The sequence below is a fragment of the Oryx dammah genome, unplaced genomic scaffold (assembly GCF_014754425.2).
Source record: "Oryx dammah isolate SB20612 unplaced genomic scaffold, SCBI_Odam_1.1 HiC_scaffold_26, whole genome shotgun sequence".
NCBI lineage: Eukaryota > Metazoa > Chordata > Mammalia > Artiodactyla > Bovidae > Oryx > Oryx dammah.
In genome coordinates this window covers 26504836-26530280 of record NW_024070210.1, presented here as the reverse complement: position 1 = coordinate 26530280, position 25445 = coordinate 26504836, and the positions used below count along the sequence as shown (strand labels likewise).

Genomic DNA, 25445 nt, shown 5'->3' with positions numbered 1-25445 from the left:
GGATTTTCCCTAAATTGTAAAACTAACTGGAAATAGAACCGAAGCTAGAAATCATACCCCATTTGGTGGCCCAAATGGTAAAGAATCTACCTGCAATGTGGGAGACCAGGATTCAGTCCCTGAATCAGGAAGATGCCCTGGAGAGGGGAATGGCTACCCACTCCAATATTCTTGCCTGGAGAATCCCATGGACAGAGGAGCCTGGCGGGCTACAGTCCGTGGAGTCACAAAGAGTCAGACATGACCGAGCGACTAACACAAGCACACAAGGTTGATTTTATCAACAGTGTGCAAAAAAGAACATAATAATAAAAAACCCAACTCTGGTAATACATAACGCTATGGTTTTACTAGATAGTCACGTGGACTAGAGGTGCTCTCATTCAGGAAATGTTTGTAAACACCTCCTAGCCACTAGGTGGTCTGAGGGTTTGCGGTGCATGCAGAGGGGGCCTCATGCCACCTGGCTGCTGTGGACTCTGTCTGGATGGGCACAGTGAAGGAGAGATGCGAACACACTTAATGCCGGAGAGCCCCAGGGCTGTGGGAGCACGTGGGCGAGAAGCCCCCAGCTCATCTCAGAACAGCAGTAGAAGCTATGGGAGAAGGAAAGGGGAGCTGGTTTGTGGAGGGCAGGGCTGTAGGCAGACAGGCCACAGACTACCTGAGGACTTGAAAGGGTCAAGATTTTAAACTAACTGATATGTCAGGGTAGGCGAGGACTGTGGAAGGGTTTGAATGAGGACCGGACGCTGTATACTTCAGCTACACAACCAGAAGCTGGTAGGAGGGTGAGGGGCAACAGGAAGCTGTTCACAAGCAGTCAAGGAAGAGATGCTGGTGGCTGGGGCGGGCGGGGCACTTCCTGTGAGTTACAATCAGTGCCCCAGTTTCTCTTGCCAGCACCGTGGGATGCAGTTCTGATAGCACCTCGTAACGTGAGTATCAGTAAGTGGGAACTTTCCATTGTTGCCATTACCTCAAGTCTCTGGGATTAAAAACCCCACTGATTACCAGAGCAAGCCCTCACTTGCTCTGCTGGAGGATTTTCACATTGTCCGTGGGGATCTATCTGGAGATCGTTTTCCCTCAGCCTCTGCATTACTCCCCCTTGACAGCACTTTGACGTGCCCGTGAACTCTCTGTGTACGCTGATGCCAAGCGTGTTAGTTCACGTCTACTCCATGCTGAGCCAGGTGGATTGACTGGGTTAAATGGAGCTGGAACTGTGCTTGCTGACGGCACGTCCGCCCCTCCCTTCTTGGTTCAGACAGCTGCCCCACGATGGGCTGGTTCCTTGTGTGCAGCACCGCCAGCGCCTCAGGCTGGATGTGGTGGGGTTTGGCACATGCTCTGTGCTGACCCAAAGAGAAGGTCTCATGAGAGGCATCTAGGGCCCGAGACCCCCAGTAAGCCAGGTGTGTAACATCTTCACCCATGATGGAGGGTCCCTGACTGCTGTGACCTCGGTGATACCCAAGACAGGAACTGGACAGAAGTCACGTGTGGTGATGTTAAGATGGAAAGAAAGAAATGGCATCTCCTGACTCCTCTGGAGCCCCAGAAAGATGTACTAGGTCTCAGGGGATCCCACCTTGGGAATGATAGGATTTTACATGTGCCTGGGTAGATTAACTCTTAGTCTGTTTAAAAATCAACAGCAACAGCAGTTTTGTAAATTGTCCTATGTTCTGTGAAAACTTGTATCTGGTGACATGAGCATTGTCCCTGCTATAAAATCAGTAACCAATGATGATTCCTTTTTTACTCTCCAACACACTTATGGGTGCATTTTTCTCACCACTAAACATTGTGCTTTTGTTTTCCATCTCTTTTTTTTTTTTTCCCTGCAAATATATTTAGGGTGAAGAAGTTGAAGGAGACCTTCGCTTTTATTCAGCAGTTAGACAAAAACATGAGCAACCTTCGCACTTGGTTGGCTCGGATTGAGTCTGAGCTTTCTAAGCCTGTGGTTTATGATGTCTGTGATGATCAAGAGATCCAGAAGAGGCTTGCTGAGCAGCAGGTGGGGAAGTGCGGAATGGGTTTTTGTCCGGGCCCACTCACTCAGACCTGTCTCACGCTGGCTGTGTGTTTTAGCGGGTTCACGTCCATAGTATTGGTTTGTTTCTTCCAGAGAAAGCTGACCACCTGTCTGTGTCCTTGGGGGTGTGAGGCATCTGTCTCTTACACCCACACCCCACCATACATGTGTCTCCTTGTGAAATATTTTGAATAATGTTTAAGATGTACATGTCAATTGTAGTGATAAATAAGAGTTTTTTTATTTTTATTTTCCTTAACTTTGATCTTTGTTTTTTGGTAACATAGTTTTGGCAATGAATTGAAAAAAAAATAATTTTCCAACCAAAGAAGGTCTTCATGGGACAATATTTGCTGGGTTTGATAGACCTTCAAAAAAGTGAGGAGCTCGAGGGGTGGGGAATACAGAGGACCAATAGCAGAGGAAGCCTCTCCTGTGGATGTTCTATACATTTCTGCCATCAGTTCTGTCCCCTCGTAGCCAACCCTGGAAATCCCACAGTTTGAACACCATTGAGTCCTGCCCCCTTACCTGCTGGGTACTCTTTGGTCTCACTGACTTGTCAAATCCACTCTCCTGCCCTCCATGGGCTCATGTTCAGAAACTCATTCTCATATGCAGTGCCCAAGCTTCTCTTTATTTTTAAAATAGCTAAGTTTATGTTATTTTAGTAGCTTTCCTTCTTGTTTTTCTTAGCCCTGTGAACACATTCGGTTTTAACCATATAAAGTAATATGGTCGCCATCAAGTTCACAGACATATATGTTTTCTTCCTGTTTCCTCCAAAGCCTTGGTGTTTGTTTGTAACTCACCACACAGGGGCGATTCACCCACATATCACAGCTGCTTGGGGGCTGAACCTTTTTCATCAGATTATCATCAAGGCAAGAAGGCCACTCCTTGATGATAAATTCTCTTGAGTTCAGGTCAACATTTCATGCTCCCCTGAAATAGAGCTAAGTATTTGATAATACTCTCAACTTAGATCTTTATTTAATCCTATTGCATTTTACTGTTTGAATAATGCCTATTCTCCAATTTTTAAACTAGTATGATTTAGCAGTGCTCCAAAGTAAAAATACTGGTTTTTCCACTTAGTCTCAGAAATTTAAGTATATCTTTTCCATTTAGGTTATCTGTATTCCATCTTTCTTTTGTGGAGAAATGAATATTGATAAAACCACCATGTTAGTGGACACTGCAGAGATTTTCATGCCTTTTCAGTATAGTCACAGCTACTAAATATTATCAGCTTTAATTACAAGATTGACCCATTAGGTTGGATTTCTTTGAATAGTCTCTTCATAGACAGGCCTTACATATAACCGTTTACCCTGACTGGTGAGCTTTTTCAGGTAAATAGAACCAAAGCTGACAACATTTTTCCCCTTGAAGAATGACTGGCTAAATTTGGCAGGTGCTGATTATATAAATGTGTTAACATTTTGTAAATCTGACGTGTGACAAACATCATTAAACTGCAGGGAATTTATTCCTGAAAGTGTATAATTTGGAGCAGCTGCCATTCTCTTGGCTGTGTTTGTTCCTGTATTCTGAAATGGTATATAATTTTAATCTGGCTGATTTGAAGTTTTCCTCTTCATAGAACTTAGAATCACCATCATGGAATTCTTATCCTTTGGTTATAAAACAAATTATGGAGTTAGTGTTCAGGACCACATTGCTATAAAGAAATCAGATATTATATTAATTTCCTATTACACTGTCACAAATTACTACCAATTTAGAAGGTTAATGCACATGTATCATTTTATAGTTCTGGAGGTCAGAAATCTGGCACAGGGCTGAGGTCAAGGTGTTGCCATGCCAGGGCTACATTCCTTTCTGGAGGTTCGACTGTTAGTGTTGTTCACTGACTCAGTGGTGTCCAACTCTTTGTGACCTCATGGACTGCAGCCAGGCTCCTCTGTCCATGGAACTCTCTGGGGATCGAACCCAGGTTTCTTGCATTGCAGGCAGGTTCTTTACTATCTGAGCCACCAGGGGAAGTTCTAGGGGAGGACCCGTTTGTTTGCCTTGAGTTCCTAGACGTTGCCCTCATTTCTTGGTCCGTGCCTCCCTCCTCCATCTTCAAAGCCAGCAACTTTGCCTCTCTTTCTGCCTTTCTCCCTCCAATTGTCTCTACTACTTTTAAGGACCGTTGAGATTCCATTAGACCCACCCAGAGAATCCAGGATAATCTCCCTGTTTTAAGGTTGATTGGCACGCTTAATTCTCCTTTGCTGTGTAACCTAGCATAGCTACAGTTCTGGGGATAAGGACCTGGTTCTTAAAATGCTGATATTCTGCCTACCACAGATGTCCTGAGGAAACCTTTAGTATTCTTATTTAAAATTTAAAAAAAGTATAACTTAACCTAGACCTTAAATGCTCCACCCCAAACCAAAAAATGTGTCCCACACAAAAAAGTATGGGCCATTAGAAAAAAACCTCACCTGTGTCGCTGCCACTAATTGAAACATAATAAATTGCTTGATTACTTCCAGAAATAAGACCCAAGCTTGAGATCACCTAGTCCTACCTTCTGCAGAAGCCCTCAGGTCCCCAAAGTGATTGAGCCGTGAGGTCCCTGGACCCTCCCCGTAATATCCTTGGGAGCCTGGTGCAGAATGGGTCAGACCTTACAGAAGTCTTTTTGCTTCTCTTCTTTATGAGAAACACTTTAGGTAGTAAGGGTTGTATTGTTATTCCTGTAGAATATGTATCATCTTCAAAATGCAAAGGAAGCAATGGCCACCTCTGTGACGTTTTTAAACCATGAACCACTTTCACCGAGTCTTCAGCATTTCTTTCCAATTTTCTTTGGCTGCTTGGTTCTCTGTGAAGGTGCCTGATGGTGGCCTGGGGGTTGATTATCCTGCACCCTATAATTACCAGTAGTCCCCTCCACAGTGGGTCATGTCACCTTTCTGCAAAACCCCCAAACCACTCCCCAAGACCACCCTGCTGGACTTGCTTGACACCCCCAGCGCCTCCCAGGAGACAGTCTGGAGCTACTACCCCCTTTAACACACCCCATGATTTTTGCCCTCTCACCCTGGTTTTCCTGTTTCCTGCTCTTTATTTCATCTTTTCCTGGTTCCTTGTGTGTTCTCATTCTTCCTGGCTGCGTTCTCGGCCCTAGCTTCCTGCCTCCCCCATCTCCCTTAGCCCTCTTCCAGCTCTAGTGCTTTGTGCCACCTGCTCAGGAACAGAAACACAAAGCAAACAGGCGCCCATGTTTCCAGAATTGTTGGCAAAAGTCTTTCACGTGGTTTTAGGATGTTTCTTAAGTTAGATTCATCTCTGCATTTGAACACTTTTGAAACCAGGGGCCTCACCACAGGTGCTAGTGGTGGGATTATCTCAGTTTGCAAAATGTCGATTGTCTAGGACTTCACCGGTTTGTGTTTTAAAATAGAATTCACTGTTTATTTTATTCTTTACAAGATGACTAGTTCACACTACAGTTGGCCATTTTGTGGTATTTTAGAAGTTTTGGAAATTTTGAAAACCTTGGGGCTCCTTTTTTGCCAAGATGTTCATGGTCTTTTATAAAGCAACGGAGAGCCCATTTCTTGCCATCATTCACCCTTTATATTAATCAGTTTTCTTTAGCTGTTTCATTCAGTATAAGCTGAGTAGAAAATGTAGAGTTAACTGCAAAGAGGCTATTAAAATACATGGAATTAGTGTTTATCCATAGACTAGACTTTCTCAATGCTTTTCAGTCAAATCCTACCAAGCAAGGTCAGGGGCAGGTACCATTTTTGAAAGGTAATTGTCAGTATTATTCATTTAGCGCCAGCATTATCAATAGGTGTAAAATTTTAAGGAAGCCTGTGGCAATTCTGTGAACTGGTGAGAATTCTTAAATCTGAAATTCTATTAAACCTAATAAGGCTAGTCTTCCACTGACCCCAAAATGACTGCCCCCATTACAGCATCTCAGACATTTATCCTAGACTACAGAGCTTAAAGAAAATCACCTGCATGTCTCTTTTCATAGGACATATGGTGACAAACTAAAAAAAAAAACACATTTTCTTCTGAATGTAACTCTGAGGTACCCGTTGTTCATAAGTTAGGATCTGTGTTGAGAACTGCTTGATTTAAAATTTGATTTGAGTGTTAGCATTTTGTTCTTTTGTTTCCACCTGGACACAGCATGAGACAAATGTGCATTTATCAGAAGAAGAGTAGGAAAACATTAGTCCTATCTAGTAATCCAGTCATAATCTCCAAAATTTTTAAATATTGAGATGACCTGGAATAAACTTCAAGCTGCCTTTCTGTAGACAATGGTAGACACTGTTTATAAAATAATCCCTCCTAAAATGAACTTTGTTGAATCCAGGGAACTTTTTGTTGAATCCAGCAGTTCATTTAACTTTGTCTATTTCACAGTGTAGTTTGGATAGTAAGATGAGTGGCATGGCCTCATGACAGTTATCGCAGAGTTTGGGTATCAGGAGAGGACTAACTCATCTAGAATAACAAGACAAACAGGCTGCTCACCTCACCCTCACCCAGCCCTGCCCTTGTGTGCAGAAGCTATACTCCCTGGGTGATAACTGAAAATGCTATGTTTATTCTTAAACAAGTTTTCCAGGGACCATGAGCTTTCTCTTGGTGAGAGCCTTCATTTTCCTGAATCAGCAGTGCTCTCCCCATCATGAGACAAGACCCCAGAGACCCCGCCCCCTCCCCCATGAGTTGGAGGGCAAAATCTCTACCCCAGATTCTTCCCTTGGGCCCATGGAGCCCTAGGATGTGCTCGTGGGGAGGCTGTGGGCACCGTGCCACTGTGTGCACAATTTGGGGGGTCGACTGTATGAAGATAGCTCGGAACTCTTGGTAGATTTAAGAATCCTGTGACCCGTAAAAAGTTAAGAGTTTGTGTTGCTGAAGTCTTAGGTCCTGTTCAAGATAGTTTTCCAAAGGAGACCTCCCGAAAGCCAAACCTAAACTGGAGGCCCTTGAGATTGGATGGTGTGGAGTAGATCGAATGCTATCCCAAAGTCTGGGGTGGTGGGCTGTCAGGGAAGGGGACCCCCGTTCCTTTGCCTCCTTCACCTGGTCAGTTCAACACCTTCATCCCCCAGTTGCCCAGTTAGGCCTCCTGTGAGGTGCTGTAGCACAGGGGTTGCACAAAGGTGACTTGGCCTATATTGCGGAGTCCCAGGTAGAAATGCACGCAGGACTGTGTCCCCTAGGCCGGAAGGAGGGGGGCCCTTTGATGCCAGCCCTCACAGTGCCTCTTCCTCTCCTGTTGTTGCAGGACCTGCAGCGAGACATTGAGCAGCACAGCGCAGGGGTGGAGTCTGTGTTTAACATCTGTGACGTCCTCCTGCACGACTCGGATGCCTGCGCCAACGAGACCGAGTGCGACTCCATCCAGCAGACCACCAGGAGCCTGGACAGGCGCTGGAGGAACATCTGCGCCATGTCCATGGAGCGGCGGATGAAGTAAGGGCCAAGCTGCCCCCGGGCGATTTAAGTGGTCCGCTGACTCCATGTTCCCGTCTGACCTAAGTAACAGTGACCGTTAGCTTCACTGAGAGACGTGCTGAGTGCTGGTGGGGAAGGCTCAGTAGTGTGGCCAGTCCTTATTAAAGAAATCATTCAAGGAAAGCATGATCAGGGTCATGTCTCTCCCTGGCTCTGCTGTGTCTTGGGTGTAACTGTGGGTTACACTGTACTGAGTGTCCCAGCTCTGTGTGGTGGAAGACGCCTATCTCCTATTGGGTGATCACTGTGAAGCTGGAGTTTGGAGAGGCCTGGTGTTCCCAGAAGAAGGATGTCCTGACCACAAAGCGATGTCTCTGGTTATTTCCTGGAAGGGGTAGCAGGATCACCCCCGCCCTCCACCCCCAGACATTTAGTGCCAATGCATGCGGCCAGGGCTGGAAGTGGGACCGGTCAAGGGACAAGAAGCTGTACGAAAGTTCTGATTGGAATGGGCAGCTTGCATTGAGTTCTTTCCTTCTGTTAGAATTGAGGAGACGTGGAGGCTGTGGCAGAAGTTTCTAGACGATTACTCCCGCTTTGAGGACTGGCTCAAGGCCGCCGAGAGGACAGCAGCCTGTCCGAATTCCTCCGAGGTGTTGTACACAGTTGCCAAAGAGGAGCTGAAGAGGTTTGAGGTAAAGACCCAACCCCTCCCCTGCTCCCACCGCCCCTTCCAGCCAGTGGTCCTGAGAAGCGGGGACTCGCAGGGCTCAGGGATGGCTACAGGGTCTTCCCATGAGTGGCAGGCTTCCCTACCTCTAGGCAGGGCCACCCAGTCCCCAGTCTGCATTGGCTGCTCCAGCGGCTTTGCAGGGCATTACTATTTTATGCCAACCACCCAGCCATGACCTTGAAAGGCTGTTCTCTGGTAGCATCAAAAGAATGAGTGAAGCTAGTGAATCGTGCCTTTCATTTGGGGATGGACACTTGAGGCAGGTGGCCTGGGGCCTGGAAGTGGTGTCCTGGCACCCTGGAGTTGTGGCACTGACGACCCCCCCACCGTGCTGCAGGCCTTCCAGCGGCAGATCCATGAGAGGCTGACGCAGCTGGAGCTCATCAACAAGCAGTACCGGCGGCTGGCCCGAGAGAACCGCACCGACACGGCCAGCAAACTGAAGCAGATGGTGCATGAGGGCAACCAGCGCTGGGACAACCTCCAGAAGCGGGTCACGGCCATCCTGCGGAGACTCAGAGTAACCCCCTCTACTTCACCGGCTCATTTGTAGATGCTGGGGGGTTGTGGAAAGCTGATACTTGAAATCAGTCAGGCTTGTAACAAAAGCAGCGGGTAGAAGGTGTCTCTTGAGGCCTAAGCTGTCTTAACATTCTTCCTGCAGAGCCCCCCTTTGTCTAAGCCCAAAGCTGCCATGAAAGCTGCCCTCCCCCCTGCCAATTTTTTTTAAAGAAGTTATTTGCTTCAGAATAGGCTTCAAACTGTTTATGGGATTTGTGTTACCAAATACATTGCTTTTTTCAGCTTCTGTCACCCCCAAGGGTGACACCCACACTGCCCAGGGTCTGGGGCACCTTCGTCACTGGGTCTGGTGAAGGTACCTGTTACTCTCAGAAGAGGCCCACTTTGCCCATCTGCCCGTGTGTCCTGTTGGCTCTTGCACTGTGAGGGAATGGACAGAGCCCCCCTCTGTATTAGGGGTTGGGGACAGTGACTGTTCTCCCAATTTTAGAGCAATTGATGAACCTCAAATGTTGGGTTTGGTTCTGGGGTATAAACAGTCACCTTAGAGTTCTGTAACTCCTAAGACATCATATGTCAGCCCTTTATGAGTCCAGGTGTAAACTGATAGGACCGGTGTGGGTGGTGGCTACAGGAGGTAATTTTAATCCTTGATTCTATTCTCAAGGCAGAGTGCTCTTAAAGCCATTCTAAGAAAAGGCAAATCTGGGTGTGTGTTTTGTTTTGTTTCTAACCTTCTCAGGGAGAAGAAATTGGCTAGCTTTTCAGACACCCCCTTGTGTTAATTTCTTTATCTCCTGCTAATTTGACTGTGAACAGCCAAAACCTTCACTTGGCACAGTGTTTGTCTGAGAATCAGCTGCCTGTCTCTGAGGTGGTAACCCGAGAGGCCTCCTGAGTTGGAGGTGATAAATCTGGGTTTTCTTTCTTTGAGGAAAGACACTCGGAATTGTATCAGTGAAGGCAGATGGGGCGCTAGTCCAGGTTCAGCCCCGAGATGGGTACTTTTCCATCTTGAAGCTACTAAATCCTTGGCAAGGAAAAGTTCCCATAGAAAGCTAACAGGTAGAAACAGGTAAATGCCTGGCCTGGACTTTAAGGTGGTTCCTCAAAGGACAGACTAGGAAAATCACTGACGTAGACTAGAGAATTGTAGAATTTCCAACACCGAAAGAACCTTAGAGATCATGGTCGACATTCCCACATCTCATTTACCAGCAGACACTGAGACTCAGAGAAGTTAGGGGGCTTGTTGGTATCATAGCCAGGACCAGACCCCAGGCTCCTGACCCCACAGTGGTCCCCTTGCATGCTGAGTGGGCCTCTGGGGGTACCCCAGGCTCCCCTTCCCCTGTGCTGAAAGTGACCTTGCTGTCTGCCTGAACTGTTCTGCCATCAACACAAATGTGACCTTCTCCCCCTTTTGTAGCATTTCACCAACCAAAGGGAGGAATTTGAGGGAACCAGGGAGAGCATCCTGGTGTGGCTCACAGAGATGGACCTACAGCTGACCAACGTGGAGCACTTCTCAGAGAGCGATGCTGACGACAAGATGCGCCAGCTGAACGTAAGTCCTGCTTCCCTGGCTCCTCCCCACAGAGTGCACCCTGTGGAGAGCTGGCCAAGTACAAATTCCACCTGACACCCTGAGAGCAGATTCCAGAGCTGCCAGAGCAGCCAGACTGCATCCACCTGTGTCCTGCCAGGTTATCACGAGCAAGGATACCATTCCTTACAGTCCAGGGTCATTGGAACGAGGCCCTTCATTCTCTCTGTCATTTATAATCGTCCAAGGGGAGAACACTCTTGAGGTTCCAGAGAGAACTTCATTCATAAGATGCTGTTTCTCCAGCACTCAAGTCTGAGTATACCTGTGGGCTGTAGCAGGATGAAACTCTCTCTCAAGAGCACAGGATGGACTGGGAGATTGGGATTGACATACATACACTGTTGATACTATGTATAAAATCGATAAGTAATGAGATCCTACTGTCTACAGGGAACTCCACTTAGTGCCCTGTGGTGACCTAAATGGGAAGGAAACCCAAAAAAGAGGGGATATGTGTAAACACATAACCGATTCACTTTGCTGTGCAGTGGAAACTAAGACAACATTGTAAAGCGATTATACTCCAATAAAAATATAAATAAGTTAATAAAAAAGAAACAGACCAGGAACAGATACTTCTCACACCCAAAAGCAGTAAATGTCCATTTGTGCCAGACCTTTAGAAATATTTTAATTGGAAATGTCAGTGCCCAAAAGGGGGAAGAAAAAAATGTGTACGATCATTTTAAATTCTTAATTCATTATAAGTCACTTAGTTCAAAATTGATGGAGCTAGAGTTTGAAATCCTTTCTTCTTCATCCTCTAAACAGGGTTTCCAGCAGGAAATTACGTTAAATACCAACAAGATCGATCAGCTCATCGTTTTTGGAGAGCAGCTCATTCAGAAGAGCGAGCCTCTGGACGCCGTGCTGATTGAGGACGAGCTGGAGGAGCTGCACCGCTACTGCCAGGAAGTGTTTGGCAGGGTCTCCCGGTTCCACCGGAGGCTCACCTCCCATGCGCCGGTAAGGGGACCGCTCCTCCTACAGGGGATTTCTGGGCCACCCAAAGCTGATACTTGACTCCACTTTTTTAATACTTATTTATTTGGCCACACTGGGTCTGAGATGGGCACACAGGCTGTTTAGTTGCAGCATGTGGGATCTAGTTCCCTGACCCCAGGGATCGAGCCCCAGGCCCCCTGGAGCAAGAGCTGGAGTCTTAGCCACTGAACCACCGTGGAAGTTCCTTGACTCTACTTTTAAAGACTGGGAAACTTACCATGTTATGGCTAACAGTAGTTTGTTTTTTGTTTTTAAAAAAAAACCTGTGTTTTTGTTTTATTAAAGTATAGTTGCTGTACAGTATTATATGTCACAGGTGTATGGTATAGTGATCCACAGTGTTTCAAAGTTATACTCTATAGTTATTATAAAATATTGGCTGTATTCCCGTGTTGTACAATGTATCCTTGAAGCTTGTTTTTACCTAATGGTTTGTGCCTCGTACTCCCCCTACCCCTATGTTGCCATCTGCACTACCCTCTCCTCACTAGTAACCTCAGTACTCTGTGTCTGCGAGTCTGCTTTAAGAAGCTGAGTTGAAAAATGTTCTTTCCGCTCTTACTAATATAGAACCATACTTACTGAGGAGCTGCTATTTCCCAGTGGAAAGGATGGCCCTCCTGCAAGTTCTTGCTCCTCTTACCTGTTTCCCACGGGTTCCTCAGCACAGAGCTTCTCTGGCCTGTGTCCATACCCCCAGGATATGATGATAGCTGTCCTGGTTTTGCTTCTGGCAGTAACTTGGTGATGTATCAGCCTTTTCCTGTATCTTAATATTTGTGCCTTTCTAGTGCTTTATTCTCACCTTTGAGCACCGAAAGCACCAGCTTTCCAAAAAAGTTGTGATGTTTCCCTGGAGAGAGGCGCCTGTGGGACGTTCAAGTGGAGTCAAGGCCATTATGTACAGTTCACTGCCTCTGCCAGAAGTTTCACTGGTGACCACTGACCAACGCGATTGGCCACCTTTTCTATCTTTATGTCTCCAACTTCTTTAAAAAATTACCCTCAATTCCTTCAATTTATACATATAGAGCCATTTTTCTTAAAGTAACATAGAGGAATAAAATTCTGTATTTGGAACAGTAAGATTGGGGGATAAGAAGAAAGAGCCTGATCCATGATGTTGTGAATTTCCTTTTAGAACATGCTAATGGCCTTTAAAATTGTTTTTTAATTTTCTGATTCTTAGATGAACCTACCATTAACCATCAGTGAAACTTTGTTCTCCATTTCCTTATCTTCTATATAAAGATATTTAACTTAGATGATCAAGTTTCTAGTTTTCCAAGGAAAGAAGGTAGATTTTTGGAAACTATGGATTCTGGGTCCCACACTTGATACTCTAAATTGGAATAACCACAGACAGGGCCTGGAGACCTGATTCTTTTCAAAGTCTCCTCAGAAACACTGGTGGTGGCCATTCTCAGGAGCTGCTAGTTGGGCAGACTTAGCTGCTAACACTCATCATGGCAACAGGCTATGATTTGGTTAATTCTGAAAACTGGACACCCCTGTTCTAGGGCTTGGAAGATGAAAAGGAGGCCTCTGAGAACGAGACAGACGTGGAAGATCCCAGAGAGATCCAAGACGACTCTTGGCGTAAAAGGGGAGCGAGTGAGGAGCCCTCATCCCCACAGTCCCTCTGTCAGCTGGTGCCCCCAGCGCTGGGGCCCGAGCGCTCTGGCTGTGAGACCCCTGTCAGCGTGGACTCCATCCCACTGGAGTGGGACCACACAGGCGATGTGGGGGGTTCCTCCTCTCACGAGGAAGACGAGGAGGGCCCGTACTACAGTGCACTGTCAGGTATGGACCCAGGCAGCCAAGTTCTTAGTGCCCGAGCCACACACCCAGCTCTTGGTAGTCAGGGTGCAGCCTGAGGTTGACCAGACATCCTGTGGCTTCCTGTGTCTGTCCTGCCCACCTCTGACCCTGAGAGCTGGCTCTTTCCTATTACTGATGGAATGAAAGGGAAAAATAAAATCCACATTGGGATGTGAAGGCTGTTTGATGATGGCTCTGGATATTGGAGGCTCATCAGTGGACTTCGCGGTTGAGTTTTGCAGAGTTATCAGGGATTGTCTCTGTCCTTTCTATGCAGTTCCTCTCCCCCACCACTACTTTGGATGGTCAGGAGTTGGCTGAAAAAAAAAAAAAATCCTGTTTTTTTAAATCTTTTAAATAAAACAGATGAAGGATAGTTACTTTTCTCCTCCCAGGTGACAATGTTTCTACTGTTTTAATACTTGGACATTCGTCTACAGCGCCTGCAGTGAGGAAAATGACATTGTTCTTTTTCAGATATAGAAATCCTTGAAAATCCTGAGGCATATCTTAAAATGACCACAAAAACTTTGAAAGCGTCTTCTGGTAGGCCCCTGCCCATGCATGTGTCTCAACATGGCAGCGTCCTGTGGCACGCACTGCATCCTAAACCTCGCTCCCATGTCATGTCTGACCTCTGCCTTCTGTGGACACCATGCGCCTTGGTCCTTGCGTCATGGTGTATTCGCACTGCCATACTCACACGTAGCTTCGTGCTCCATGCAAAACCCTCCAGGCCAGAGCAGTCTCCACACCATCCTTCTCCTCCCCCTCAGGCCCATGCAGAAGGGAATTCTTCACGGTGCCTTTTTAAATTTTTCTCTCCATCTAACTCAAGTCCTTTGGCACAGGCCAAGCTTTCTTCAGGGTGGCTTGGTTTGGACTACTACCTTGCTTACGGTGATTTCCTGGGAAGAGGGTAGGGAGTGGGGGGTGAGGGTACCGCTGCCTTTGCCACAGGAGAAGACACCTTCGTCTCCCTGACTTTCAGCTCTGCTCTTCCTTCCCTGCCCCATCCCCACCTGCAGCAGCTGGCTAGAGCCACGAGCGCCCCTGGGGTCCTTGAATCTACCCTGATGTTCACTCTTCCTCACACTCCTGAGAGATCTTCAGTTCTCTTGGCCCCCAGACCCAGCCTTGCTGCCAGCGCCCCTGCCGCTAGGGCCCCCGGCTCCAAAAGGCCATTCATGTCACAGCAGATCATGTTTGTTGTGCTCCATCGTGAACCCACCTAGTGAAGACCCAGTGTCGCTCAGGTGCATGAGTCTCATTTCATCCCCTTCTGGGACATACTGACATTTTGCAAACATGCATGCTTTGCAAGGAAAGCTGCAGAACTCATATTATACTATAACCTGATGCCACATTACCCATGACCTTTCTTTGTGTAACTAAATATGAATCCTTTGGTTGGAGAGAATGGACCGTCACTTGCCATTCTTTTGTTTCAGGCAAATCCATTTCTGAAGGCCCCTCGTGGCATGTTCCTGACAGCCCTTCCTGTCCCAAGCGTCGCTACAAACAAATGGGAGGTGACAGGAGTGTTCAACCCATCCCCTCTGATTCCAGCACCCCTTATAAACCAGCCTATGTAAGTCTTGACCCCACTGAGAGTATAACGCACGTCCATGAGTTACAATTAAAACTTTTAAAGAGAGAGAGATTTTGGTGCATACTGCATGTGCTCACCTGCCAGGCATATTTGGGGTTGGTTTTCCCATGGTGACATACTTCACGAGGACTCTGGCACAACTGACTAGACTTAGAGATGTATGTCTGGCCAAACACCATCTTTGAGTGCTGACATAGGATGACCGTGCTTATTACTGTTGAGTCAGTCATCTGTGCAAACAGCAGAGAAGCAAAGTGGTGGCCTTCCTGAGCTGTTCCTGAGCTCCCAAACCTTTGATATATTCACCTTGACTATGGTAGGTCAGCTGGTAAAGAATCCACCTGCAACGCAGGAGACCCTGTTCAATTCCTGGGCTGGGAAGATCCCCTGGAGAAGGGATAGGCTACCCACTCCAGTATTCTTGGGCTTGCCTGGTGGCTCAGTTGATAAAGAATCCGCCTGCAATGCAGGAGACCTGGTTCAATCCCAGGGTTGGGAAGATCCCCTGGAGGAGGGCACGGCTATCCACTCTAGTATTCTTGCCTTGACAGAGGAACCTGGCAGGCTAGTCCATGGGGTCGCAAAGAGCTGAACACAACTGAGTGACTAAGCACAGCACATACATTCTAGTCCAAAAATTGTGACTTCCTGTAGACAGAGGATGAGCTGGTTGGATGGCATCATTGACTCAGTGGACATAAGTTTGAGCAAACTCTGGGAGATAGTGAAGGACAGGGAAGCCTGGCGTGCTGCAGTCCATGGGGTCAAACACAACTGAGGGACTGAACAACAAATAGTAGACCTGGGTTTGATTCCCAGCCCTATGAGGAAATTGCCCTAGGGCTGTAAACACTTAAACTTACCTCTGTAAGCCTTCCTTACCTGAAGATAAACCTGCCTTACATAAAGTCAGAAAAGGAAAACAGATATAATATCGCATATATGTGGAATCCAGAAAAATGGTATAGATCTTATTTTCAAAGAAAAAATAGAAACACAGGCGTAAGAGAACAAGGATATGGACACCAAGGGGGAAGGAGGGAACGGCGTGAATGAGGAGACTGAGCTTGACATGTACACACTACCGTGTGTGTGTTCACCGCTCCGTCGTGTCCAGCTCTTTGCAACCCCATGGGCTGGAGCCCACCAGGTTCTTCTGCCCATGGGATTCTCCAGGCAGCCATTTCCACCTCCAGGGGATCTTCCCAACGCAGAGATCCAACCCAGGTCTCCTGCACTGCAGGCAGATTCTTTACCGTCTGAGCCAGCAGGGAGGCCACCATGTATAAAACAGATAAATAATGAGAACCTACTGGATAGCACAAGAAACTCTGCTCAGTGCTCTGTGGTGATCTAAATGGGAAGGAAATCCAAAAAAAGAGGGGATATATGTATACGTATAGCTGATTCACTTTTCTATGTAGCAGAAATTGACCGAACATTGTAAGGAACTATACTCCAATAAAAATTCATTTAAAACCAAAAATCTACCTTACATCATAGTTGCTAGGATTAATGTGTATGAAAATATAAATGAGGTCCTCAGAAGTGGTCACCAGCATTATCACCACCACTGTATATGGTTTGTTGTTCTTGTTCTACCGGTGACTGTTTCTTCTTGGTTACATGTTCCTCAGGCAACGTAAGTCCTTGCCACGCTCTGGTTATGCAGCTGCTGGGGGCCAGCCAAGCCTAGCATTTAATGTTGGCCCCAGATCACTCTTGGTACCAGCAAGTCGAAATTAAAGCGTCTCACACATTTTTAGTGTCATCTCTTAGAGAACCCAAAAGTGATGTGAGCATCACTAGATTCATCTCAAAGTCCCCTCTGCATGTAGGAGTGAATGTTGCTAGACAGCAGAGAAGATTCTGCCTAAACATGGTCAGAGCCTAGTCATCTGATAATGGGTTGTCCGTACCCAGCTCAGAAACTCTTCAGCAAGCAGTTAGCATTTTCACTCTGTCCCTCTGTGGTGCGCAGTAAGACCCGATGGCCCCAGGGAGAGACCCCCGCACCTCACTTTTTGCTTTACATCCAGGGCATGTGGTGTGGCCTCTGCAGGTGACTATGCTTGTGTTCTTTCCTGCTCACTTTCAAAAGCTAAACCCTTTTTGGATGTGTCTGCAACCATAAATCTGAGGGGCTTTTGGCTTTTTTTTTTTCCTTTCATTCCACACAATAGACCATACGGACACAATCCAAAAAACATGACTTTTCTAAGAAAGATATGTTTATTTTGGGGAAGGCCCGAGCTAACAGCGCAATCAGCTCTGTGATAACAGAAGAGTCGGTGTGTGCACTGAAAGGTAAAGGTTTGTCACGAAGGGCCCTAGTTGGCAGATTTGTGCTCTGTTTCCGATTCCTGGTGATGATAATGCCAACCAGTTCTACAGAGTGACTGGGAGGGATAATGAAAATTTTGTAAAAAAAACTGTGCAAATGTAAAAGTGCTAACGCAGTACAGTCTGGTAGGCTCAACAATTGTTTGGTCTTTTTGCACAGTTCAGTAGGGGAGCATTAGGAAGCCTCACATTAAATCAGGCCATTCTGTTCCCAACATTGACCTCTCACCTGCTTCCCCCTCCCTGGGCCTTTGATGAGACTTGACTTTTGCCGTCGGTTCTGCTCCTTACAAAGGCTACCCATACACTTAAGTGCCTCTGTATTACCAACAAGTTACCCTTTGACGGAAAGGGCTCCTGTATTTTCATTTCTTACCTGTTAATATGAACCAACACAGTCTTCAGACAGCCTTTAAAATTTATAGATGGTAATGTAAAAATTGTCTCATTCTAGGTAAAACTGCTGTTGTCTCCAGGGACTGAAGGTGGCAAGGAAGATCCAGGGATTCTGACTGGCAGTGCACAGCAGGAAGATGAAGACCTGGCCGCCCTCACTGGGCAGCAGCCAGGTACAGTTAGATCAGGCAGTTGTTCAGAGGCAGAGACTATGTCTTGGGTTGGTTGGACATTTACTCTAAGTCTCTGCTCAACAGAACATTAACTAGGAACTGACCAATTACCTGATTCACCAAACTTCTGAACTTGACCTAGAGCAGCCAATGTTATTTTGGATCCAGCTGACTTTTATTTATGAACAAATTCCTAGGCTATTCACTTTACTTTCACAACTATTCTTTAAATATTGACAAAACGAGCCTCATATTGATGAAGGGCCTGTTTGCACCTGTGTGACTTTGTGTGTAAAGATCAGACATGATGATGATCAAAGTGTGTGTCAGGTGTCTCCTTTTATCGTAAAAGTAATGACTCAACTAAGTCAAGTTCATAGCATTGACCTGATCACTCATGGACAGGAGGACAGCGCATCTTAAATACAGCATGAACTGGAGTGTTCAACATGGGGCCACAGAGCATCTTGGCAACATGTTGGGCCTCCTAGCCACTCCACACCTTGTCCCAGGCCCTGTGAGAGTACACTGTCACAGGCCTTGAACCAGAGCGGAGGAAATGTGCTGTTCCACACTCGGGGGAAGTGCTAGCTCTCAAACCCCGGGCCTCCTGCAAGGAGCATCACCTCCAGGTTTTATCACCATGACCCTGAATTAGTTGGAAGCAGAGAAATCTGTTTGCATTATTGCTTCTTTTTATTGGCATCTTTTTCATTCCAGGTGCCTTTGACAGATGGGAACTGATCCAAGCACAGGAACTTCACAATAAGCTCAGAAAAAAACAAAACCTGCAGAAGCTGAACTCTGATATCAGCAACATCACTCCTTGGCTGGAAAAAACTGGAGCAGAGCTGGAGACATTAAAGCTGGCAGAACCTCCCTCTGATATGCAGGAAATGGAACTCCAAGTGAAGAAGCTGAAGGTGAGTGAGAGTGTGGCAGGGAAGAGGGCTTCAGAATGCACGTGCAAACACTGGCTGTGTGCACGAGCACGTCACATCTGCTAGCTGCGTTGGGGGTGGCGTCCACGCAGCGTGTGCTCAATAGTCTCTCCTTCCCTGGTGGTCTAGTGGTTAGGATTCGGCGCTCTCAATAGTTTCTCCTGTTTCACTTCTGTAACCAGCAAGGAGACGGATGAAGATTTGTATTTTAATTCAGAGGAGCATCTCCAAAGGATCCCAAAGCCCAGAGCAGTGCTGGGGAGGTGCAGCTCCGATCTGACTGCAGAGGGACCCCTAGACTCTTATGGAGGCACCAGTGGTCACGGGCAGGCAGCTTAGAAATTGCTTTCCAAACTATGTGCAGGCAGCACTGGGGGTGGTGTTGAGGGTGGGGAGGAGGACGGCTTACCCACTGACAAATTCTGTAGCCTGATCTGTAACTCAGATCAGGAGTTACAGCGGAGCTGGCACTCACACAGTCAGCCCTGGCCCCACTAGAACTAGCCCTAGGAGAGGGGTGGTTTGAGCCCTCCACTTTGGGGGTGCTCTGCACATGAGCCTGGTCTCCTAAGAGGACCCAGGATAGGAGTTTCAGGGTATCCAGGCAGTCTTCACATTTGTACTATTGTTTTACTTTGTGCCTTGACATATCAGGGGTTACCATTCATTCTAAGAAATAACACTTTTGTGATACCTAAGAGGCAAATGCTGGATAGCTTCATGTGTTTTACCTGGAAGACTTTTCATCTGATCCAGAAATGTTATTAAGCCAAATAGAGGTCAGGGGGTCCATTCACGCCTCTGGTATAGCTGGTCCACCAGGAGACAGGCCGCCGCCCTGGGCCTGGCCAGCTGGCTGGCCAAGTTGTGACCTTGTATGGCAGCTCCCTCACCTGATGCCTCTCAGCCAGTCACAGACCACGCTGCTCTGGTATCCGGGGCCAAAGCTCGGAAGACTGTCTGGAAGATCTGTTCCCCACAGAGGTTCAAAATGAACCCCACATCACTGTTTTCAGAGTGCCTGACCCAGCCTTTTCCCTCTGCGGCAGGAGATACTGAAAGCCTTTGACACCTACAAGGCCTTAGTGGTCTCTGTCAACGTAAACAGCAAAGAATTTCTGCAGAGCGAGAGCGCCGAGTCCAAAGAACTCCGAGACAGAGTCGGCCAGCTGACCCTGCGCTGGAACGCGGCCCTGGGCACGGTGGAGAGCTGGAGAGAGGGTTTGCGGCGGTCGCTCATGCAGTGCCAGGTACGCCGACTCAGCACCCAGCCAGTGCCCAGGACCTCGGCCGGGGCACAGCCAGGCCCACGTGGGCGGGAGAAGAGGTATTTTTATCATCGTCAGGCGGCTCTGGCACAGCCAAATATGGCTTGTGCTTAAGAAGCGTGTGCTTTACCATTTGTCTCCCAAGAGGCCCACCTGCTGTCTTCTCAGATACCTGATGCTCCCCCTGCATTTCCCACTCTGCCACCCAGGCCCACCCATAGTATATGGGCTCCAGCAAGCATTCCAGTAGGTTGGAAATGTCACACCAGCACTGCACCGTGTCTGTCCTTTTGCCAGAAAGGCTGGATGGCAGAGTGATTAAGAGATCTGGCCCTGGAACAGGGAGCGGCTTAACCCAGCTCTGTAGCTTTAGTAGCTGTGTGACTGTGGGGAAAGCACTGAACCTTCTAGACCTCGGTTTTTCCACCTGAAAAATGGGGATAATCCCAGTGCCTACCTCACAGGGTATTTTCTACAACTCCACATGTGTAAGACACATAGTAAGTCGCCAGCCCGGGTTAGCTCTGGCCCCATCTCAGAGAACAGGAGCCCACCACCGAGCCCACGTGCAGCCCTGTCCCTGGGCCATAGTCTGTTCAGTTGAGGGGTCTGCCTTGATCACTGAATCAGCACATTCACTGAGTAATTTGTGTGGAGCATGCTGCCACCCACCTTCCAGCTAACACTTTGCACTTGGCAGAGTTCAGCACGCCTCTTGGGACGTGCTAAGTGCTTTCCTGTCCTGCTTCCCCTCCTTTGGGGGGACCCTGGCATCTAGTTTAAATCTGGCCCTTTTAGTCTCTGAATATAACCCAGAAGAGCAAGTGATGTTGATGGATTATCAATAGCAAGTTGCTTCCCAGCACACCTGCCTTCACAGACTGAGAATGGGCAGTGCTCTGATGTCTTGTTTTTAAGGACTTTCACCAGCTGAGTCAAAGCCTGCTGCTGTGGTTAGCGAGTGCCGAGAGCCGGCGGCAGAAGGCTCATGTCACTGACCCGGAGGCAGACCCCCAGGTTCTCCTGGCGTGTCAGGAAGAACTCATGGTAAGTTTCCTCCTCAGGGACCCTGCGCTACCACTGGCCTGTACAGGACCTCAGTACCTAGTGGCCTCACCTGGCATTTCTGGAAACAGTGTCCACTGGTGTTCTGCCCTCATGTTCCAGGTTGGCATCCCTCCGCTGAAGTGGGATGAATCGCCGTGGTCCGGAGCAGGAAGTCTAAACCGCTTTAGAACTGGGGCTATAGGCGTTTAGCAATATCCTGGGAACCTTAAGTCCATTTAAAGTCTTTCTCTCTTGTGAATAGAGCTCATTTGGGAAGAAATACAGTGTTTGGTTGCCCTGCAGCCCTGGTGAGCTCTCTGAATTTTCTATATCCACACACACAGTCTTTTTCCTGGGGGGTAGTTGTGTTTGTGTATATTTCACCAGCAAGTGAAGATGAGACCCATATATTCTCACTTGCACTCAGGGTGACATTTTTATCCATGTATTTATATGTGGTTTAATATTTTAAATTTAATTGAAATGCTGATCACTGTTTAAAAAATATTTTTTGTATTAAAATCCTTGTAAAGCCCCACTCTCCAGAGCAGTGGACTTTTAATTACTTTAAGTAGACACATATTGTCTAGTGGCTACCACTTTAGATATCGAGCAAGACAATACAAAAAGATTCACTTGCTCCCTCTCTTTCTAACCATAAGCTGCGCTCTCTTAATTTATCTGCTTTAGATTTTCTCTTGACTTCCTGCCATTACTGGATGAGGGCCTAGTCTTCCCAAACCACCCTCTCACTCATTTCCTCTAATTTCCCCAGCATCACGTCTCCAGAATGACAAAGAATTTGAAAAAATAGGAATGGAGTGTGAGCAACTTGCTGTCTAGATGATGCCAGGCTTGGGGACCAGCAAATAGGAGAAGGGGGTGGTTCCGGATAAGCACCAGCCACCATCCATCCCGGAACTTCCCCGGCACTGAGGAAGCTGCTTCTAGCCACACTCGCTTCCCTTTTGATAAGCAACTGTTTTACACACTTTTTTATTCCTAGCAACTGGAAAAGGAGCTAGTGGAACGTCAGCCTCAAGTAAACTCCTTACAAGAGATTTCCAGCACCCTGCTTATCAAGGGGCATGGAGAAGACTACATTGAGGCTGAAGAGAAGGTCCATGTTATCGAGAAGAAACTCAAACAGTTACTTGAGCAAGTGTCCCAAGACTTAGTGTCCTTGCAGCGAAGCCAGGTGAGTCCCCTTGTTGCTCTTAAATATGAAATTGTCCTGTTAGATGCAAACAGAAAAGCTACATTACGGCCCTGCCTCTACCTGCCATGTGAACAAGTTACGAAAGCTCTTTAAAGTTGTTTTGTCATCTGTAATGAGGTAACAGCAGTACCTGTCAGTGTGGCTGGGGGGCGTGTAGAAAACAAGCCAAGTCCCTGCGTCATTTCTGCCTTTATGCCCTTGCTTGTCTCATGTGACAGTTCCTGGTCCTCTCACTGTCCTTGTCGTTCTCTTCTGACCACTCTGATTTGTCTACCTTCTTCTCTAAACTGTGATTCCACCCAGAACAGGTGACTCACCGGATGTAGAGCAGCCCCTCCCCTCCGTCCCAGATCACGTGGCCACACTATTACACCACGTGTCCAGCTGTCTGTCCTGCTCATAGGGGCCGTGGGATTTTAATGCATGTGACTGGCCTCACCTTGTTTACAGTCCCTCTAGTCTTAAGAAAGGCCATTTGAGAAGCAGAGACCGAGTGCACTAGAAGAGCCTCTCTTCCTAGAAAGATCAGAGTCGGGGAGGGGTAAGCGGTACAGAGAAGAAACCGCAGGAAGCAGGTTCTGTGCTCTTGAGACTTTTCAGAGCCTTCCGTTCCCCTGAACTCTTGTGTGGATTTCAGAACCCAGACTCACCTCTGCCCAGCGTGGATGAGGTAGACCACGGAGAGCCTCTAGCAGCGTCTGCACCAGCTCCCCAAGCCAAGGTGAGAGCCCCTTTCCGCCAGGGGAACCACACTAGTTACTATTGAAAGATATTGAGATGACAGGAACTTGGACCTCCAAGCCCCCTTCCAGTATTTCACGATAGTGCAGATTTCTGCTTCAATCTGCTGATCAGTGGAGTGGCTTACTCCAAAGGTTTGAGGGGAAAAAAAACTTTGAAAGACCTGACTGCAAAGCTGTTCTGTGCTCAGTACTCTTCCCTGGGATTGTGGATGTTGGCAGCCCTCTGGGCACTGCTGAAGGGGCTTCTTGATCTCTCCATCAGCAACAGCTCAACAGGCTGGAAAAGTGCTACTCTTGCTAGTTTAACCTAATATTTTCTTGCCTCAGAGTGTAATCTCGAACATATTACTCTAGTCTCAAAAGCTTGGCAGGAGGACAACCTAAGAAACATGTATAACTTAAGAAGAAAGAATGTTTTATCATTCACAGAACTAAATTATCTTCCATTTACTAATTGGATTATTTTTATCCAGCAGTTCGAAGCAGAGAAAACTACAAAAGAGAAGAACAAGCCTGCCAGCAGGTAACAGCACCCCAGTAACAGCAGTGGGTTCCTGCCCTAAACTCTCCCCCGGCAGGCTTGCCAATGCCTCTTCTCAAGGTCTTTGTAAAAGCTGCTTTTCTACCATTTAGAAGGGGTAGAACTAGGTTTCTCTTCCATGCCGGGTCCTAGTTTCGGAACTTGGAATCTTTTAGTTGCAGCATGCTGGCTCTAGTTCCCTGATCAGGGGTCAAACCCAGGCCCCCTGCCTTGGGAACATGGAGTCTTAGCCAGGTTTTTACACAAGCAGGGGCTCAGGTGGTGGGAGGTCTCCGGAAACTCCCAGTCAGCTCTCACCTCCTCTGTTGCCAGGGTGCCCGGCGCCGCTGCCCCCGAGAGCACCAAGCCCCAGCGATCCTTCCTTTCTCGGGTGATCAGGGCGGCGCTGCCCCTCCAGCTGCTGCTGCTGCTGCTGCTGTTCCTGGCCTGCCTGCTGCCCTCCTCCGAAGAGGACTACAGCTGCACTCAGGCTAACAACTTTGCCAGGTCCTTCTACCCCATGCTGCGGTACACCAATGGGCCACCCCCAACATAGAGGCTTGGCCTGGCCCGCAGTGCCACGCCACCAGCCTGTTGACTTGGTGTCCAACCTGTGAGCGACGCTGAGCACTGGTCCAAGGGCCACCAGCTGTGCATGCCTCCCTCTGGGCTTGACTTGGGAGAGCTCTCTCGAGACCCTGGGCAGCAGTCACTCCGGGCAGTTTGGCAAAGCTCAATTGATTGGATTTGGGATCTTTGGAAACAGCAGTTTCCTGAAGAGCCAAGCACTTTGTGAATTCTGATTTGTCAAACCACATTATTAAAACGTAGTGAATACGGTCAGTGAACAGTAGTATTCATCACATAGTATATATATTACAGAAACAAGCAGATTCCACCTTGGAAATGGTTCAGAAACTCACACACCCTTGGCTGATTGATTGAAACAATCATATTTAAGATGTTTGTTTAGAATTAATTTTACTTCAATCAGCAGCAATCTTGAGCTACAGGTTATAAAACCAAAATGATCTGTTCAGTACTTAGGTCTGCTCTTTATACTGCTTTAAATTTTTAAAGAAATTATATTGCATGGATGTGGTTATTTGTGCATATTTTTTAACAATGCAGAATCTGTATGAATAATGTAAACTTTGATTTTTTTAAAACAAATTTTAGCTTGAGCTTTTTTGACTAATGTACAGTAAATGCCAAACCACGGACTTGATAGGGACATTTTTGTAAGTTAATTTTATAAGACTTTTTCACACTTTTAAAAGTGATGCTTCAGGTTTTAATTGTTTGACCATGGGGGATTGGTGCAGAAACTTGAAGCTGTTTGTGGTTTGTACAACTCAGATGTTTCTCATTAAAACAAAACAAAAAAGCCATACCTTTGTCATAGTGGATTATATTTACAAAGCCATTAAATGTCATGTGTAATCCTCCATAGAGCAAAAATTATTTTAAAAATATTTGAGGGGATTTATGGGTTTTACTATTTTTGAGCTAAGATTTATATTCTACTGTTTTGTAGGGGTGAGAGGGCAGCACAAGCTGGATGTGAAAGGATCATTTCACTCAGATTTTTTATCCCCAGCTCCCTCCAGAGCCAACTAACACATAGTGTTTAATGAATGTTAACAGACAAAGCCATCTGCCTTTCCTGCAATTCCAGCACCACTGTCTATTTCCCACCCAAACGGAGAGTGTAATAAGTTACTGATCCAAATGGAACAGAATAGAGAGCCCAGAAATAAACCCACACACTTACGATCAATTGATCTTCCACCAAGGAGGCAACAATATAAGTGGGAAAAAGATAGTCTCTTCAGCAATTGGTGTTGGGAAAGTTGGATATCTGCATGTAAATCAGTGAAGTTAGAACACACCCTCACACCATGCACAAAAAGAAAATGGCTTAAAGACTTAAGACATGATACCTAAAATTCCTAGACGAGATCACAGGCAAAACATTCTCTGACATAAAGGGCAGCA

At 47.0% G+C, this 25445-nt stretch overlaps 1 protein-coding gene across 7 annotated transcripts in view; it reads left to right on the top strand.

The window, feature by feature from the left end:
* Positions 1 to 24836, top strand: part of SYNE2 (spectrin repeat containing nuclear envelope protein 2) — a 323973-nt gene extending 299137 nt beyond the window's left edge. For 4 of the 7 annotated variants that reach the window (XM_040226258.1, XM_040226257.1, XM_040226262.1 and 1 more), the window contains 17 exons: positions 1864 to 2026; positions 7326 to 7513; positions 8040 to 8190; positions 8566 to 8748; positions 10180 to 10317; positions 11131 to 11325; positions 12885 to 13167; positions 13663 to 13731; positions 14637 to 14776; positions 17595 to 17709; positions 18430 to 18632; positions 19700 to 19900; positions 20837 to 20965; positions 21972 to 22163; positions 22822 to 22905; positions 23401 to 23450; positions 23781 to 24836. In XM_040226258.1, coding sequence (XP_040082192.1) covers positions 1864 to 2026; positions 7326 to 7513; positions 8040 to 8190; positions 8566 to 8748; positions 10180 to 10317; positions 11131 to 11325; positions 12885 to 13167; positions 13663 to 13731; positions 14637 to 14776; positions 17595 to 17709; positions 18430 to 18632; positions 19700 to 19900; positions 20837 to 20965; positions 21972 to 22163; positions 22822 to 22905; positions 23401 to 23450; positions 23781 to 24003 — 2707 coding nt within the window. In that variant the 3' untranslated portion in view covers positions 24004 to 24836. The remainder of the gene's footprint in view (positions 1 to 1863; positions 2027 to 7325; positions 7514 to 8039; positions 8191 to 8565; positions 8749 to 10179; positions 10318 to 11130; positions 11326 to 12884; positions 13168 to 13662; positions 13732 to 14636; positions 14777 to 17594; positions 17710 to 18429; positions 18633 to 19699; positions 19901 to 20836; positions 20966 to 21971; positions 22164 to 22821; positions 22906 to 23400; positions 23451 to 23780) is intronic. The other 3 variants (XM_040226259.1, XM_040226261.1, XM_040226260.1) reach the window with 3 other exon arrangements.
* The last annotated feature ends 609 nt before the right edge of the window (positions 24837 to 25445 follow it).